The sequence below is a fragment of the Perna viridis genome, chromosome 1 (assembly GCF_037379345.1).
Source record: "Perna viridis isolate PV_CMFRI_1.1 ecotype Kerala chromosome 1, ASM3737934v1, whole genome shotgun sequence".
NCBI classification, from domain to species: domain Eukaryota; kingdom Metazoa; phylum Mollusca; class Bivalvia; order Mytilida; family Mytilidae; genus Perna; species Perna viridis.
In genome coordinates, this window is record NC_142445.1 from 1,364,995 (window position 1) to 1,380,620 (window position 15,626).

The 15,626-nt window shown below is 34.1% G+C and overlaps 2 protein-coding genes and 1 long non-coding RNA gene across 18 annotated transcripts in view; 2 read left to right on the forward strand and 1 right to left on the reverse strand.

Moving 5' to 3' along the window:
- The window catches only part of LOC148626787 (tubulin tyrosine ligase 3-like), a 71,421-nt gene extending 64,481 nt beyond the window's left edge, over positions 1-6,940 (forward strand). For 12 of the 14 annotated variants that reach the window (XM_088591228.1, XM_088590503.1, XM_088590521.1 and 9 more), the window contains one exon: positions 3,191-6,940. In XM_088591228.1, the coding sequence (XP_088447354.1) occupies positions 3,191-3,675 (485 nt within the window). In that variant the 3' untranslated portion in view covers positions 3,676-6,940. The remainder of the gene's footprint in view (positions 1-3,190) is intronic. The other 2 variants (XM_088591051.1, XM_088591398.1) reach the window with 1 other exon arrangement.
- LOC148626790 (uncharacterized) lies at positions 1,172-3,312 on the reverse strand. Its single transcript, XR_015924118.1, has 3 exons — positions 3,175-3,312; positions 2,333-2,404; positions 1,172-1,837 (listed from the first exon to the last, which is right to left on the reverse strand). It is a non-coding gene; the product is annotated as an uncharacterized LOC148626790 (long non-coding RNA).
- A 2,476-nt stretch (positions 6,941-9,416) lies between the features above and the next one.
- Positions 9,417-15,626, forward strand: part of LOC148626791 (hepatocyte growth factor receptor-like) — a 44,670-nt gene continuing 38,460 nt past the window's right edge. The window contains exon 1 of one of the 3 annotated variants that reach the window (XM_088593060.1): positions 9,417-9,667. The gene's annotated coding sequence lies outside the window, so the exon portion shown is untranslated. The remainder of the gene's footprint in view (positions 9,668-15,626) is intronic. The other 2 variants (XM_088592972.1, XM_088592889.1) reach the window with 2 other exon arrangements.

Below are 15,626 nucleotides of genomic sequence, written 5' to 3' on the forward strand. Positions count from 1 at the left end.
AGTGGTAGAACACTTAATGTCATTTTTGGTTATTGGTTTTGTTACATTTTTATTATGCCCTGGACTTCAGACATCTGTGGTATTAAGTGTCACTGCTGTCCTTACATACATGTTTATGTCAGTTCTATATTTTTCATTGCATAATTTCAACAACCCTTCATGTAAGCTACCATCAACCCTTCATGTAAGCTACCATCAATCCTTCAGTGGGAGCTACCATCAACCCTTCATGTAAGCTACCATCAATCCTTCAGTGGGAGCTACTATTATTTGAAATATTGTATAGACCCTCAACTTGTTAGTCTAAGGTTTTTCAGCTCAGTTGTATATCAGTTCTTGTTTGTTGTAACATTTTTGTTGCCTTTTTTTTCATCGTCTTTCATTGCATAAAACTCCGCAATCCTTCATGGGAGCACATTCACCTCTTTTAATTTTATGCAGAAGACCTTTTTTTTAGTTTTAAACATGAATAGTGAGTTATTCGGACTTGTAATTTGTGTTGTCTTCAAGTATGGCTGTTGTGTATACAAACATAAGATTGTAAAGGGACATTTTCAAATTCTTGGCTTAGTTCTATATTCACCATGTTTTCTATTCACTTGCTAGTGTAATCTCATTCTTGACTGTTTAGATCATTTTTTCAGACTTGATCATTGCCATTATATTTGTTTTGATTGACTCAAGCAAAGCTTAAAGTTTTGATAATGACTTCCTTAAAAACAACTGAATAGTAGGAATCTGTTTTCTGTGCAAGATCTTAAGAAGGGATATATGTACCTGTAGAGAATGAACTTTGACCTCTAACTTTTGAACTCTGTAACATTCTTTTTTTCCCTAATATTAACCAGAAGGAAAGTTGCCAGTAATGTATACTTATTGGTTTAACACATTATTTTTGCAATAAAGTTCTGTTATCAAAAGAAAGATTGTTTTTCTGACAATTGTAATAATTATACTCATTTTGAAAGTAGTGAGGTATTAATGCAAAAATAATATGTTTTCTAACCCTCCATAATAACCAACTGCTTTTAATATTCAATAGAAACCAGTATTTTGATTATTTTTTTTGGTGGGGTGTTGACAGTGACATGTACCTTGGTTGCAGCTTATTGCTTCCAATTATTGCAACAAATTTTAAAGTACTGGTTTTAAATTGTTTTTATTTAGCATGCATAACATTTTATGTATTGTTTCAGTGTTCTAACCCAGTTTTTTATATTTTTTATGTTCACAACAGTCAGTTAATATGCATATACAGTCATTCTATAGATTAGCTTAATAGACATTTGATGATCATTAAAAAAGAGAAATTTATGGAGATAAAACCAGAAAATGGTGATAGACATTAAAACTCCTTTTTTTCTGATGCAACCCCTCCTACCTAATGTCATCTGTTACTAGTTTGTCACTATAGTAACTCTACTCTGGTAACTTAAGCTATAGGTTGGCAATAAATATCCCTATCATGACAAAACATTAAATATTAATAATAGGATAATTTATTGGAAAGAGTGAATAACCAAAATATGATTGTAGATTTGTCATGATAACCGATTGATTACTAGAAACCTATTTATTACATAGATTTTCTTTATAATTCATTGCTATGTTCAACATCATTTTTTTTAATTTTATGATAGGTAGGTTGGTATTCATGTTTAGACATTTTGGTTGGGCGAAATTACCAAATATATATTTCACACTGTGAATTATAGTATTCTTTTTCACCAGGAACATTGGATAAATAACTGCTATCAATATAATAATTGTCTTTAAGTCACTAAACAGCTGTTTCTTTCACTGCATCATCTTCATTCACTTTATTAATCTTATGAATCTGTGAATAAAACATGTCAAAGTTCTACTCATTACAGCTGCAACAACATTTGGTGCTTTTTCAAAATTTTATTCTTAAAGCTATGAGCACTAATACAATGGAAATCATTATTACCAGGTTTATAAGAAGCAGTTTAGACTAAAATTCTCTGTTAAGGAAATAATTGGTCTTAACTTCATTCTCTTTTATTAATGTTTTCTTTGTTTTTTTCCCTTGTGTCTTTCTGTATCAGAAAGGAAGGAAGGTTTGTTTCTGTTTTAAATGGTTGCTGTGAGAGACCTGATTATAGCGAGACTGACTGTATAAGCATGTTATATAAATTTCTCGTATTCTGAGTCATGTTAATCGAGAGTGTTCTTTCTAAAGCACATTAATCTGGTACACGAGAAGGATATATAGTAAGTAGATGTGGGAAAGTACAATTTCTTCTTCATTTCTTACATGCCTAATATTTCAGTTTCTATTCTCTTAATAGTCTAATTTAAACATGCTCACCTCAGCCTGATAGTTGAGGTAGAAACCCTGTTATACATGTAACAAATGGCAGAAGGAAACACTACATTTAACCTGAAATATGAATGCTTCATTTAACATCTAAAGTAAAAAAAAATAAGCAGATAAGGAGAAGAAGACGATGGTTTCTTTACATGGAATCAATATACATCTTAGTTAATCCTCAAGCCTAAATCCTATTTATATAAGATTGGATAATTCATCTATTTCTATTTTGATTTTTTTTCTTACCTTTTTACAGCATGAAATTTTAAAAGTTTTTTGAAAATATAATGACTTTTTCTAGTTTGTATATAATTGGGGTGTTAGGGAGTTGTTTTTTTTGTTATGGGTTAATATGTTCTATTGTGCTTGAAATGCATCACTATTACAATTAGAAAGTACTTGATTAAATACCACAATGTATAAACTAAAAAAAAAAATGTTTGCTGACTAAATAAAAAATGAAATGATTTTTATAGTTTATTAGTAATGCAGCAAAACTTGCAGTTATTTAAGATTTGCTTTCTTCTTTTTTTTTTTAGCTAGTCCAATTCAAATACAGTTTTCACACTGTGGTATTATTCTAACAAGAAAGGGATATATAATTGCTAACAGTCTCCAGTTCAACAAAGCTTGAGTAATATGTTTCATCATGGCTCCATTTGAACATATTTGAATATCATCAATAGAATACAAATTATGTGTTTTCAGACATGCGAAACCAAGTTTTGTTGATGCTGGAGCAAGAATTTCTCAACAAAATCTATAATAAATAGCTGAGTGTTGATGAGAAATTCTAGTGATTAATTGTATCTAACCAGAGTTTGTATCTAACATCATACATTGTCTTCTCCACAGGTATGAATCCCTTTATAGATGGAAGTTGGGCACGAACATGTTCTCAGTGTGGCAGTGGTATGAACCTTCGTCTCCAGAATTCTGATCCTAATTGTAAATGTCGACAGGATAGTGTGTTTTTCCCATCTTCTCATTCACCTACAGGAACTGTCCGAGGCTTTTACCCTAAAAGGCCTAAAAGTTCTCCTCGACCTGTCAGTGGACACTCTGCTGGACGATTGTCTGCCACTAATCTTACAATTACTTCGTCTAGAAATGAAAAACAAGTGTTGCGTTATACAGATGGGGGCATACAAAGACCCCTTTCTCCCTCTTATATACCTGGCAATCCATTGCCAAAAATTGTGCGACGATACATTAGTCGTAGAACAATGCCTTGTCATGAATTATCTCCCTGTATTCCTTCAACCTCTTCAATTTACATTGACACATCACAAATACATAATCCATTATCAATTATTTCCCACAGTATTGGTAACAGATGATGGTGTACTGTCAATAGTGGATGATATATTCTTCTTTTTATCCATAGGTTATTTGATGTGATTGAAGTTTTTTTTATATTGAATTTTATTTATTTTGTTTAAATATATTTTAAAAATTTTTTTTATATAATATTATTTAAGGGTTTTTTTGTGAAAACTAACAATGCCTGTAATTGCAGATCACTAGCAGCAGTGAAAAGAAAAATTCCTCCGTGCTTAACTTGAATTCCATAAAATACTGATATATGATTAGTCCAAGATAAAATGTATTGAAACTGTCATAAACAGTTCAAATTACTGGTATATTTCTGTTGATATACACCATGTATTAAAATTGTCCTTACTGGTATATTTCTGTATGTTAACAGTTTACTGGTATATTTCTGTATGTTAACAGTTGGACTGATATATTTCTGTATGTTATATGTGCCAAGTTGTATTTTGGTTGCTCACTTTATACAGAGTAATTGTGTATTTGTTTGGTTCTTAATCTGTCTCAACACTGTTATCCTACAAAATGTGCACAAATATTCTTTTTTTTTTTTTAATATTATCCTGAATCTACGCTCTCAATTTGAAAATACATGCTATTTTTCTGGGCCCAAACAAAAACTATACATCATTTGTCTAGCTCAGATCTATTTTGACTAGACCTTGGCTGTAGTGACTGAAGGCAAACACTGCCATTAAAGAAATTTAGTGTCCTTTTGTATTAGTAAATGACTAGAAATAGCTTTTAACTAATATTTGTTCAATTTGGGTGATTTCAAATAGTAAATAGAAAAATATTCTCCACATATTTTTGTAGTGAATATGAATCACTTCTTCCAGGGAGTTTACAGGGAGTTTATTCTTCCTTTTTTTTTCTGAGTACATTTTGTATTGAATCTAATTCATTTGTTGATGAGAATTATGATTTATAAATTGAAACCTGCCAGAGCTGACATCTGTTTTATTTTTGTTAATTTCTAGGAGTGGTGCTAAGTTTAATGACTGCTGATTTTGTTACCGTCTACTTTGTTTATTGTTGACTTATTTTGGGGGGGGTCTATATTTGTAAATAGTTTTTTGTTCTGCACTGTATCTATACATTATAACACACAATGAGCTGTTTTTGTGAAACATTTATATCTGATCAGCTTTTATGATTTTATAGCTTGGTAATGGATTTCATTCAATTCATCTATTAAAAGAATAAATACAAAACTTTTGAGGTATGACTGAAGTAGGAAAAACATGAAAATTGGTCCTCACTGATCATTGGGATTCATGTAAAGTTAGAGTTATCTCCCCTCATATTATGGTTTTTAAGTATATGATAAAACAATTTACCGGTATATTTGAGTGTTGAATAGCACATCATTGAAACTTGAATATATATATTTTGAATTATTTCCGATGGATATTGATCCACATATCTTTTATGTTAATGAGACTGAAGTTCTTTATGAAGATAGGATTTAACCAAAAATATCCCTTGGAAACCATCATTTTATCTTATGTTAACAAATTACAGTCGCTTCCTTGAAATATGATATATTTGATAGGAAACCTTCCAGTTTACATAATATGTTTAGCACAGAGTTAAATCTAAACTTGTTCTTATTTACTATTATAATGAAGTCACAATAGATATTTATCTATATACCTCACTATGTATTGTACACAAAATAGGTGTTTTCACTTTATATGACAGCTTTTCCCCCCACATTTTTATACCATATTAATGATATTTTAGCACATCAGTCCTGCATTGAAATTTCCGAACCAATTTTAGTGTAAGAGATATCTTGCTCATGTTAATGTTATATGTTAGGGATGTCATCAGGAATGGCTTGGTAAAGTGTAGATCTGTGAAATTATACATGTGTACATGTTGTCTACCAAATGTTTACTTCTTTTGTGGTTTTACATCAATGGTTATAAATCGAACCTAATATACAAATCTAATCTAAATCTAATCTGTAATTGTCAATATGATTAGAATTTGCACATAGTTAATTAGCTGTCTTTTTAAGAATCATGCAAATTCTGTAATATGCGATGCACCCAAAAAAAAAAAAAAAGTCCACATTTTTTTATTTTTGTTATTTTATGGGTCTTTATAATGAAATGTATGATTTATTTCAATCTGTCTGTTCTTTTAAGAGATAATTCACATCAAATATTCAATAGTTTCTATTGTATTTCATTTATACAGTTATCTCCCTTAATTTTGAATTCTATATAAAATTCTTTATAATGTATATCCACCATGAACAGGGGTTTCATGAAAAGCGACTTGTTAATTCCTGTTTACTTTAACATTTTAAAGAAAACATCAAAAATATAGATATGTAGGCATTCCAACCATGAATCACTTTTTGCATGATTCTAAGCTGGAGTACTACTTAATCAGTCATTTAGGATCACTGTAAAGGGTGTGACAAATATATTTTGTTCATATAAGATATCTTTTGTTTCTGAAGGGGATGATTTGGCAATAAATAACTAAAGATATTCTCTATAACAGTACTGATTGTTCTCACTCGCTGACTTCAAACTGCAATCAATGTAAGCCATATAGGACACTGATTAATCAAATATCATTTAGGTATTGGATTGTGTACTCAAATACTTGTTGACCTCCCTGGTATTTATTTTTCAGTACTCAAGTACTTGTTGGCATCCCTAGTATTTATTTCCATGCAGTACTCAAGTACTTTTGATATCCATAGTATTTATATTTCTGCTTGCTTGTTCATCATTTCAGAACATGTATCTGGAATTAAAATAAGTACAGATAGATTTTTGTGATATTTTATGTTTCCACAAAGTTCTGGTCAAACCAACATTATATGATACACCACAAGCAGCACCCATATATAGTATCTACTTCATTTATTGTTACACAGCTAACTTTTGAATTGTTGTGGAGATCTATTTATCATTCATGTCAGAAGGAAATTTTTATTACTTAATATGAATGTGTTTAGAACAAGATACAAAATTAATTGGTCAGCGACAACTGATTAAATTAAGATATAGAAATATTCAAATGTTAACAATACAATCTATTAAATATATATATATATATATATATATATATATATATATATATATATATATATGAAGGTTTTTATCAATGACTGTGATGTTATTTGTTTGTTTTTTGTTTTAGATCTAAGGCACATGTGATAAAATCATATGTTTGTAAAATGATAAAACATTTAGAGAAGTTTTATTTATACATGTATATTATTTAATAAATTGTTATGAGTTTGTATTTTTCTTGTTTATTTATAAAACAATACAGAAGAAAATTTAGATGTATTTCTATTCAGGAAGAACATTTAATAAACTGAAAGAAATTAAGGAAACTGAAAATTCAAGGAAAATGTCATACTGTTTTCATTACTTATACACTGAGAGTGCTTAAGTTAAACTTGTCTGACAAATGATTTAAGTAGCACTCCTCCAGTTTAATGGAGTCTTGCCTCCTTTTTGGGTTTCCTGATGTGAATCATGGACTTTGTCATTGGTTCACCGTGGGGGACCCTCATCTAATCTGCAACTTCTCTGAAACTTTCACAAATTCTTTATCATATGATGATGTTGTACACCTATTTTTTCTCCCTCTGATTGCTTAAGGTCTCACTAACCACTTCCGGGTCAAATGGCCACCCCCCCCCCTATGTAGTACCAAAAACACACTGAACCTAGATCTATGCATTGTAAGTGCATTATTTGCATGTATTATGATTAAAAGTAGTCAAAATAAAGCTAAGAATGTGTACTTTAAAATCATATATGTAATTAACTACAAAAGTGTATGAATATTGTTTACATGTGTGAGTAATTTGCCTCCATGCTGTCAGTTAGCAGAACAGGTAAAAATGTGGATTTTCAGTATTATTTATTCAAGTAAATTTTGTGAAGAATTTCTACTATCATCGTACCATTAGCATAATGATTTTGGAAGTCTTACTTTCCAAGCTTCGCAACGGTATGCAACTTTAAGATGTCATTTGTCCTGCGAATTCACAGTGAGACTTTGAAAATTACTTTTTTAACATGTAAAGTAATGGAAACATTAGAAGTGGTTAGTGAGACCATAAAATAACTTGTAGAGTTTCCTATATGGTTTCTGAAGGAGGAGAGCATGGGAAAATAATCACCAAGTCAGCTTTGCTCACAGCTTTTATAGTTTTTAGACAGTAAGATTTTTATGTAGCCTATTAAATAGTACTGGGTCCAGAGATTAACTAAAAAGGGTCTCATTTATTTCCTCCAAATATTTTGAAAATAAATATTACATACATTGTGTACGGGTACAACTATCTTTTGGGAAGTATATGCATGTAGAGATCTCATTCATGCAGTAGTTTTTTACACTTTTAAATTGTTTGAAATATGTCCATCTAAAATTAAACATGCTAAAAAATTACAAAATAAACAGAACCAAAAAAATAAGAAAAGCAAAACAGAACAGAAAACTTAGTAGAAAACAGGTAGTTTTAATTGAGGAGTAGTCTTTTAAACAACATGTGTATTTTCACATATAATAAACAGTGTACCATAATGAATGTAGTCACTAAATTGAAGTTGTTTCATGGGTATGGACATCATTTCTTAAAAATATGGATGGAAAGTATAGCCAAAAAGTACAGAATAAACCAAATGTTAATTTGTCCTTTTAAAGCAAGATTCTTTAGGAGTCCATCTGTTTGATTTAAGTCTCCAAATTCACAATTAACACACAATGATTAATTTTCAGCTGTATTTAAGGCCAAATAGGGCTATTTTAAAATGTTCCTTCTCCTCTTTGGATTGGACTGCCCTTTTAAAACCTGTGGGAAATGTTTTTGATTAAGAAGACTTATCCTCATGTAAAATGTCATTATATACAGGTCAGTAGTATTACACTGGATTATGCTTGATCAAATAAAAATTACAGGTAGATCATACTTGATGTTTCTAGTAGACAATGAACATACTTCAGAATTCAAAGATCATAGGTCACTGAACTTGATTTTCGAGATAATTGAGCCAATAAAAACAGGATCAAATAAAAATTACAGGTAGATCATACCTTATGTTTCTAGTAGACAATGAACATACTTCAGAATTCAAAGATCGTAGGTCACTGAACTTGATTTTCGAGATAATTGAGCCTTAATAAGGGCAATTTTCTACATTTATAAATATAGCATCTATAGGAAATATTCACTATTTCGCAAACTATTAAAATACTGGTGTATAAAATCCTAATAAATTAATTGAGAACAATTAACTGACATTCATTCATATTTCAGAAAGAAAATTGGGGGTTACCGAACTCTGTTTCTTGCAATACAGAAAAAATAACTATATAAAATTGATGAACATTGATATTCCCACCAATTCTCTCCCCATTGAAACTTAATGTTTGTAATTTTACCATAACAAATTTTTGGTAAAAAATTCTTTTTAATAATTTCCCACCATTTAAAAAACTATAAGTTTGGAAATCAGGGAAGTTGGTGGCATATCAAGTAGAGATTCAGAGATGCTTGCCCATTGTATGTATGCTTGATTTTTGTTTTCACTAATTATACCCCTACATTCAGTTTCATGCTACGTCTTATATCATATAAAGTGTGGTTTTATCCTCCCCCTTTTTCTTTATGCAATTTGAATTATTGATGTAATTAATTTATAAAACTTTTTAACCGTTTATGTGCTGTACAAATCCGGAAATGCAGAGTTGTTTCCGATATCGTTTTAATCAGGTGAGAAACACACCTGTCGTCGATGTTCGATGTACAGTTACTTCAGGAAGTAATAGTTTTGGATGTACAAATAGTATAAAGAAAGCGGGTAAAATGGAGACAAAATTTATTTTCTTTCTATCCAACATCTGAAAGATTAAAGTTTCAACCTCAAAAACCACAAATTGATATTATTTCCGGTGTGAGTAACGCACGTAAACAAATTCCTTCTTAGAAAACTATTTTCAGTTATCGATCTACAGGTATCTTTAGCATTATAAACCACAACTTCAAAACCAAATGTTAATTTTTTTATATCAACTTGAATTGCAATTATAATAACACGTACAGTATAAATGTACATGTATGAGTATTTCAAGTATACTTTTGATTTCATTATATCTTTTCTATGTATAAGAATGACGTATAGTGAGTGGCCAGGAGTTCTTAATCTGAACATTGTACTATATTTGTGTGTATTATCTTCGTCAAACTGTTTTTAAGTTGCTAATATTGTTAGCGACTTCTTGCACTCATATTTTCAGTACTTTATACTCCCATGGTTTGCATGATTATATATTACTACTATGTGTTATACTGCAGATCTGTGCCGTGTTTACCACTGTAGCATCATAGTTCTAGCTTCATACATGGTAAAAATGTTCCTCTTAAATATCATACATGTGTGCTCTACTTATGTTTCTTGATTGTACTCAAGGTTTCATAGATGTTGGCAGTGCAGTCAATGAATTTAATTCAATCCGAAATGAAAATGCCAAAAAATCAGCAAAACTTGTTAAAATAATTCCAATTTGTAATAAATGAAGAACCAAAGTAAACCTTGGTTCTTAGACTCTTGTAAAGAGCTTCGACACACAGTCAAAAGTTATGAAAAACTAGTTAACAAATTCTCTTAAAATTATAGTGCTTACAACTACTTACTAGAGATTGGTGTACACTGGACTGTTGCCTGCTGTATATGTATTTTCGTATTATTGCTTCTGATCTGGTCAAAGGTCTGGATATCGTCTGCCTCGTTACGGCTGGCTGGTTGTTGGCGGGAACAGTGTCGGGGATTCCCAAAAGCTGCATCCTATGGGGGCGACCTAAACCCCAGACCACTACACTCCCCTCCATTTTATTAAAGCCCCCCCCCCTTTACCTCTTGTGTTTCCCTTGGGCTAATAAAAAAATCCCCATATTCCATTTTTACGGATGGAGAGGTGTGGCCCTGGGCCCCCAACTGGTGAACACCCCTGGTTCCCTGCAACCTCCCCAGCCCTGCAGAGGCTAAACAGATGTCCTGATAATTTTTAAAATCCACCCCCTTCCACAATTTAATATTTGACAACTTCCCCCTTGTAAAAACTAAATGTACAGATGTTCAACTAAAATAACACTTCACTCTCCACTCTGGGATTTGCCAGAACAATATGTTTACATATCCTACTTGGGTCCATACAAGATAATAGTCTAAGATATCTACTATCCCTTCTTGGGACTATTTAATAGAAATTCATTGAATTATTGAACTATTTCTCTTCCTTGGAACCATAACTTGGTTCTACTAAGGTTTTAAATATTTGTTCAGCTCACCCTTGGAATGCTCTTTTCTATAAACTGTTATTAGTTGTTCTTTTTTAGCTTTCTTCTGAGCTTCCGGGGTTAAACTTTAATTTAACTTATATATATATATATGTACATAGAACCTTGGAGTGGACACTAGTTATAAAACCTGTGTCCATTCTCCAAGGTTCCTTTGAGAATTGCCAGGAAGTTACCTCCCCTCACCTGGGCTACTGCCTTGGCCACTGCTAGCAGATAGCATGGATGGCCTGCAGCGGCCCCAGGTGGGGGGGAAATATGGGGCATCAGATTCTAAAAGAATCCTTCCTGGCTCCAAGAAGTATAGGGCTTGGGCCTGTACATGGTTGAATTTGGCCACTCCCTGAGTGAACCCAAAGACACACTCTGGGAAAGCCCTAATCCAGCCACGCACCTGTTTGGACCCCTCTGAAAACTGTGCAGGTGTATCTTTTGGTCTGGGTTTGGAGGGTGCTTACCTGGCGCTTCCAGCTGTCCTTTGGAGTATGCCTGTCCAGTCCAACCTCCCCAAGAGGTGGCCTCACTGGCCTTCTGAGGATCACACAGCAGTGTCCTTAACTGGTCCGCTGCGTGGTCATCCAGTTGTCTGACGTTCTTGGAGTGCACCCGCACTGCCACCACCCAACCCGGGGCTTGGGGCACCCTCCCAGGTTTTGGCCAACTGCTGGGATCGCAGTAAACAGCACATTTCCCACAACAGACACTTGGCCAAAGGGCACTGTGCCCTTCAGCTGTGCCCCAAAAACTCCCTGATCCCAGCAGATAGGAGAAGGCCAAGGGACTTCCTAGCCCTGTCTGGATGACAATGGGCATCATAGGCTTAGGGAAGTGCCTCAACTGCAGGCAGAGAGCCTGGAACTCTGCCTCCAGCCTCCTTGACACATCTTCAGGAAAGCACACGCCCATTAGGGGGGTTGGAGGAGTTGGGGGATGTGTGCTCCGGGCAGACTTGGAGAGATTTGACAGGGAGGATGGTGGCGACCTGACTACCACTTGCCTCCCTGCAAGACAGGGCTCCTCTGTTGAGGCTCACTCTTATCCCCACCTCTTGGAACCTTAGGCACGGGGGAGGGGGCCATTTGGAGAAATTTCTCTGCCTTCTCTGAGCCCAACAACTCCATCACCACCACCTGTACCCACCAGTGGGCTAAGGCAGCAGGGGAGGTGATGGGGTTGACCCCAAAGGAGGCAGGGACATCCTAACTTGCCTCTTTGGCAATCCCCCTCAACATGCTGTCATAGGGCCTCAGGTTAAGTGAGGGGAGGCCCCTGCAATTCACCAGCGGGAGGGGCTTCTTGATCCCACCCAGCTCCAAGCATTGGGCACTCAGTGAGGCCACCACCCGGCGAATTGCTTCACTAGTGGTGTCCCCCCTGAGGTCAGACACAGGAGCAACATGGGCCTTGAGGACTTGCTCCTCCAACTGCTGAACCCAGAGGCCACAGGGTGAATAAGGGCAGACACTGAGGGAGGTAGAGGATTCGCTCAGGATCCTTGAACCCTCCTACCGGGTTTCGTGTCTGTGATCCAGACATAGCTGCCGACTGGGCCACCTCTTCCACTCGAGGAATTGGCCGTCTGGCTGTGGCTGGCAAGACCCCCCTTGGACTTACTGGGGAACAGAGAACCCCAGCCCCCCTCCCAACGGGGACACCCCTGGGCACAATGGGATCCTCCTTCCTCCCTACCTGGGAAAAAGACACTCCCACCTTACTCTAAACATTCCTCCCTTCCCCGGATGGGGTAGAAGAAACCTGTCCTCTCCGACGGGCAGAGTGAGGAGGCCCCCTACATGCCGACCTCCCCCTGCCCACCTCCAAAGGTGGGTCTGAACCCCCTTCCCTTGGCTGCTTCTCTTTTTGCCCCTCCCCCGACAACCTGCTTCTCCATTTCCCTCCTTCTGGATGGCCCTGGCCCGAGCGGCCATTTCATGAAACCTTTCATCATTGTGTTTATTGTAGTGCAGACTAGTTTCCTTGATAACTTAATTTTGTTTTGTTGTGATCGGTAGTATGAATAAACAAACTTTAATCATGTTTAATTCGGCGCTTTTGTTGTAATGAACATGATCCGTTTTTTTTCAAATGCAATACTTATTCCGTATCACGGATTTCGTATGTGGGAAGGTTTAAATTCAATTCAGCGCTCGTTTCGGGACGAGAGGGCCCTCAGTGGTGCCACCTACTTTTAATTGTCTTCCACCTACTTTAAAACTTATTGAGAACCCTGCAATCCATGTAAATTATTGGAAAAATATTTTGATTGCTTAATATCACCAATTCTTTTATATTGTAGTGAAGTTTGGGGAATATTTTGTCACTTAAAAGACACTGACCCATTTGAAAATCTACATTTGAAATTCATCAAAGAAAATTTTGGGAGTTAATTGCAAAGCATCTAATGATGCCTGCTGGGTAGAACTTGCCCGGCTCCCTCTTAAAACTCTAATTCATATTTGAGTTATAAACTATTTATCACATCTATTCTTCTGAAGGTACATTGCTATATCAAATTTTCAATTTTTCAATTTCAAAAAGGGACGACATAGTGATGTACCTGTATCAGAATGTTTGTGTAGGGTATGCAATTTATGTTGAAAATGAAGAACATTTCTTACAGATTACAATACTAGATCCAAAATCAGTATTCTTTCAAATAGTAAATTACAAACTATTGAGAATGTCCTCTACATTTATACTGAATTGTTTAAAATTAGAGATATAAGTCTCCAATAACTCTGAATATGACAGAAATATTAACTAATTATAATGTTATATCTTAAATTTATTATGGTTCACTGCAGTGTACATTTATTGTTATAATAGGTCATAACCATGCACTGCAATTGAGTTTATGCCAATAAAGTATTTGTATATGTATGAGAACAGGAAGTTAACATGAAATGAATGCATTGAACATTACCCAGTTTCCAATTCAGGCACAGGGGCTCATTACAAGACTAAATATGGCATATGCATGAGCAGGGCCCTGATATGTATATATATTTATTGTCAGTTGTTTAATCTGGTTCTCTGGTCAATAACAATATCGTATATTGCATGACCTAAAGATGGCTAAAATATATCTCTTTTGAAAAATATCATACACATGTCTATGTGTTTTTTGCTTGTATGAGAACAGGAAGTTTACATTAAAAGATGAAATGATCGGTTAGCATTGAATTTATGTTATATAACTCAGTTTCCGATTCAACACAAGGGATCTTTATAATTGACTATATAGATCATGTACATTATCAGGGCCCCAATATATACATATAGTCATTTCCAGTTGTTTTGATTGAAAACATTCAGGTCATCACAATTACAGAATAGTAATCATATCAAGGGAACTAAGATTCTAGCGGAAGTCACCTTATTTTGAGCATATCACATTTGTGCCATCTTGGATGTTGAAAAAAGGCCACAATCAGTGGCAGAGAATATTTGACCATAAGCAACTTTGAAGATTTCAGTCTTTGATTTTATTTAGTAGTACACGATCCATATAATTGTCTTTATCTTGAAAAAATTTAAAAAAACATTCGTTGGTGTTTGCAGATACACAATGTATGTAAACAGGGTCATATGCGCATGTATCCATGTGAAAAATGAAAAAAATGTGTACTTGTATGTATAGATTAATAATACCTCCATTCAATGAGTCATGACCTTGTCTTCTGTTATTCTGCCCATCCATCCAAATTTCATCACAGTTATTTAATTTAAAAACAAATTCTTTAAATACATGAACAGTACTATAAATTCATCTTCTGCACACTTTTTGAATGTGTCCAACTTTCAAGACTCCAAGAAGCATACATTTGTATGATATTACGAGAGAGAACATTGATACCTATATTTAATAATACCCCGTTTGTCTGTGTTTCTATGTGTCCATAACAATATTTCTTGTCATAGTTTTCTCAGCAACTTCCTGTTTACAGAGGACTTTGTTTATTTTATCTACTCGTCACAGCGGTTTGAAATTTGAACACATTTTTTTCCATGAGGTATTAAAACAACTTCCTTTTTACTGAGGACCATTAATTTTCCTTATATTGTTATTGAAAGCAGGCGTATCACTTTTGAATCATCGCTCACAGATTTCTTTTTTTTTTTTTTAATTAATGATCTTCTGTGATTTGAAATACTTGTATTAGAATACAAAAATATAGATTTTCTGAGAAAAGGTATAAATATTGGTTTCAATGTAAATTATGAGATTTTCAGAAATAGGAATAAATACATTTTATAACAGTATAAGTGCTGACTCCATCAACATGCATCTTTGAACTTTTACATGTAGCTAATATCAATATGGAGGAAATACTGTTTATTTCATATTCATTTTATGTGTAAAAAAGGCAATCACTAGAATTGATATTTATTACATTATTATAACCATAGTTTGACACTAATTTGTGCTACATGTATAAGATGTCGGATGGCTAGAATTGAGTAGGACAATTTGAAAAGAACAGATACAATTTTCAATACAATCTACCAAGATTTCTGAGTAACTTACTTGTAAAAAGTTCTCTACATAGAATTCTACTAGTTGATACAATGTGTTCTACAGTGTACTTTTTTTCCCACTGAAGACTTGGGTGATCT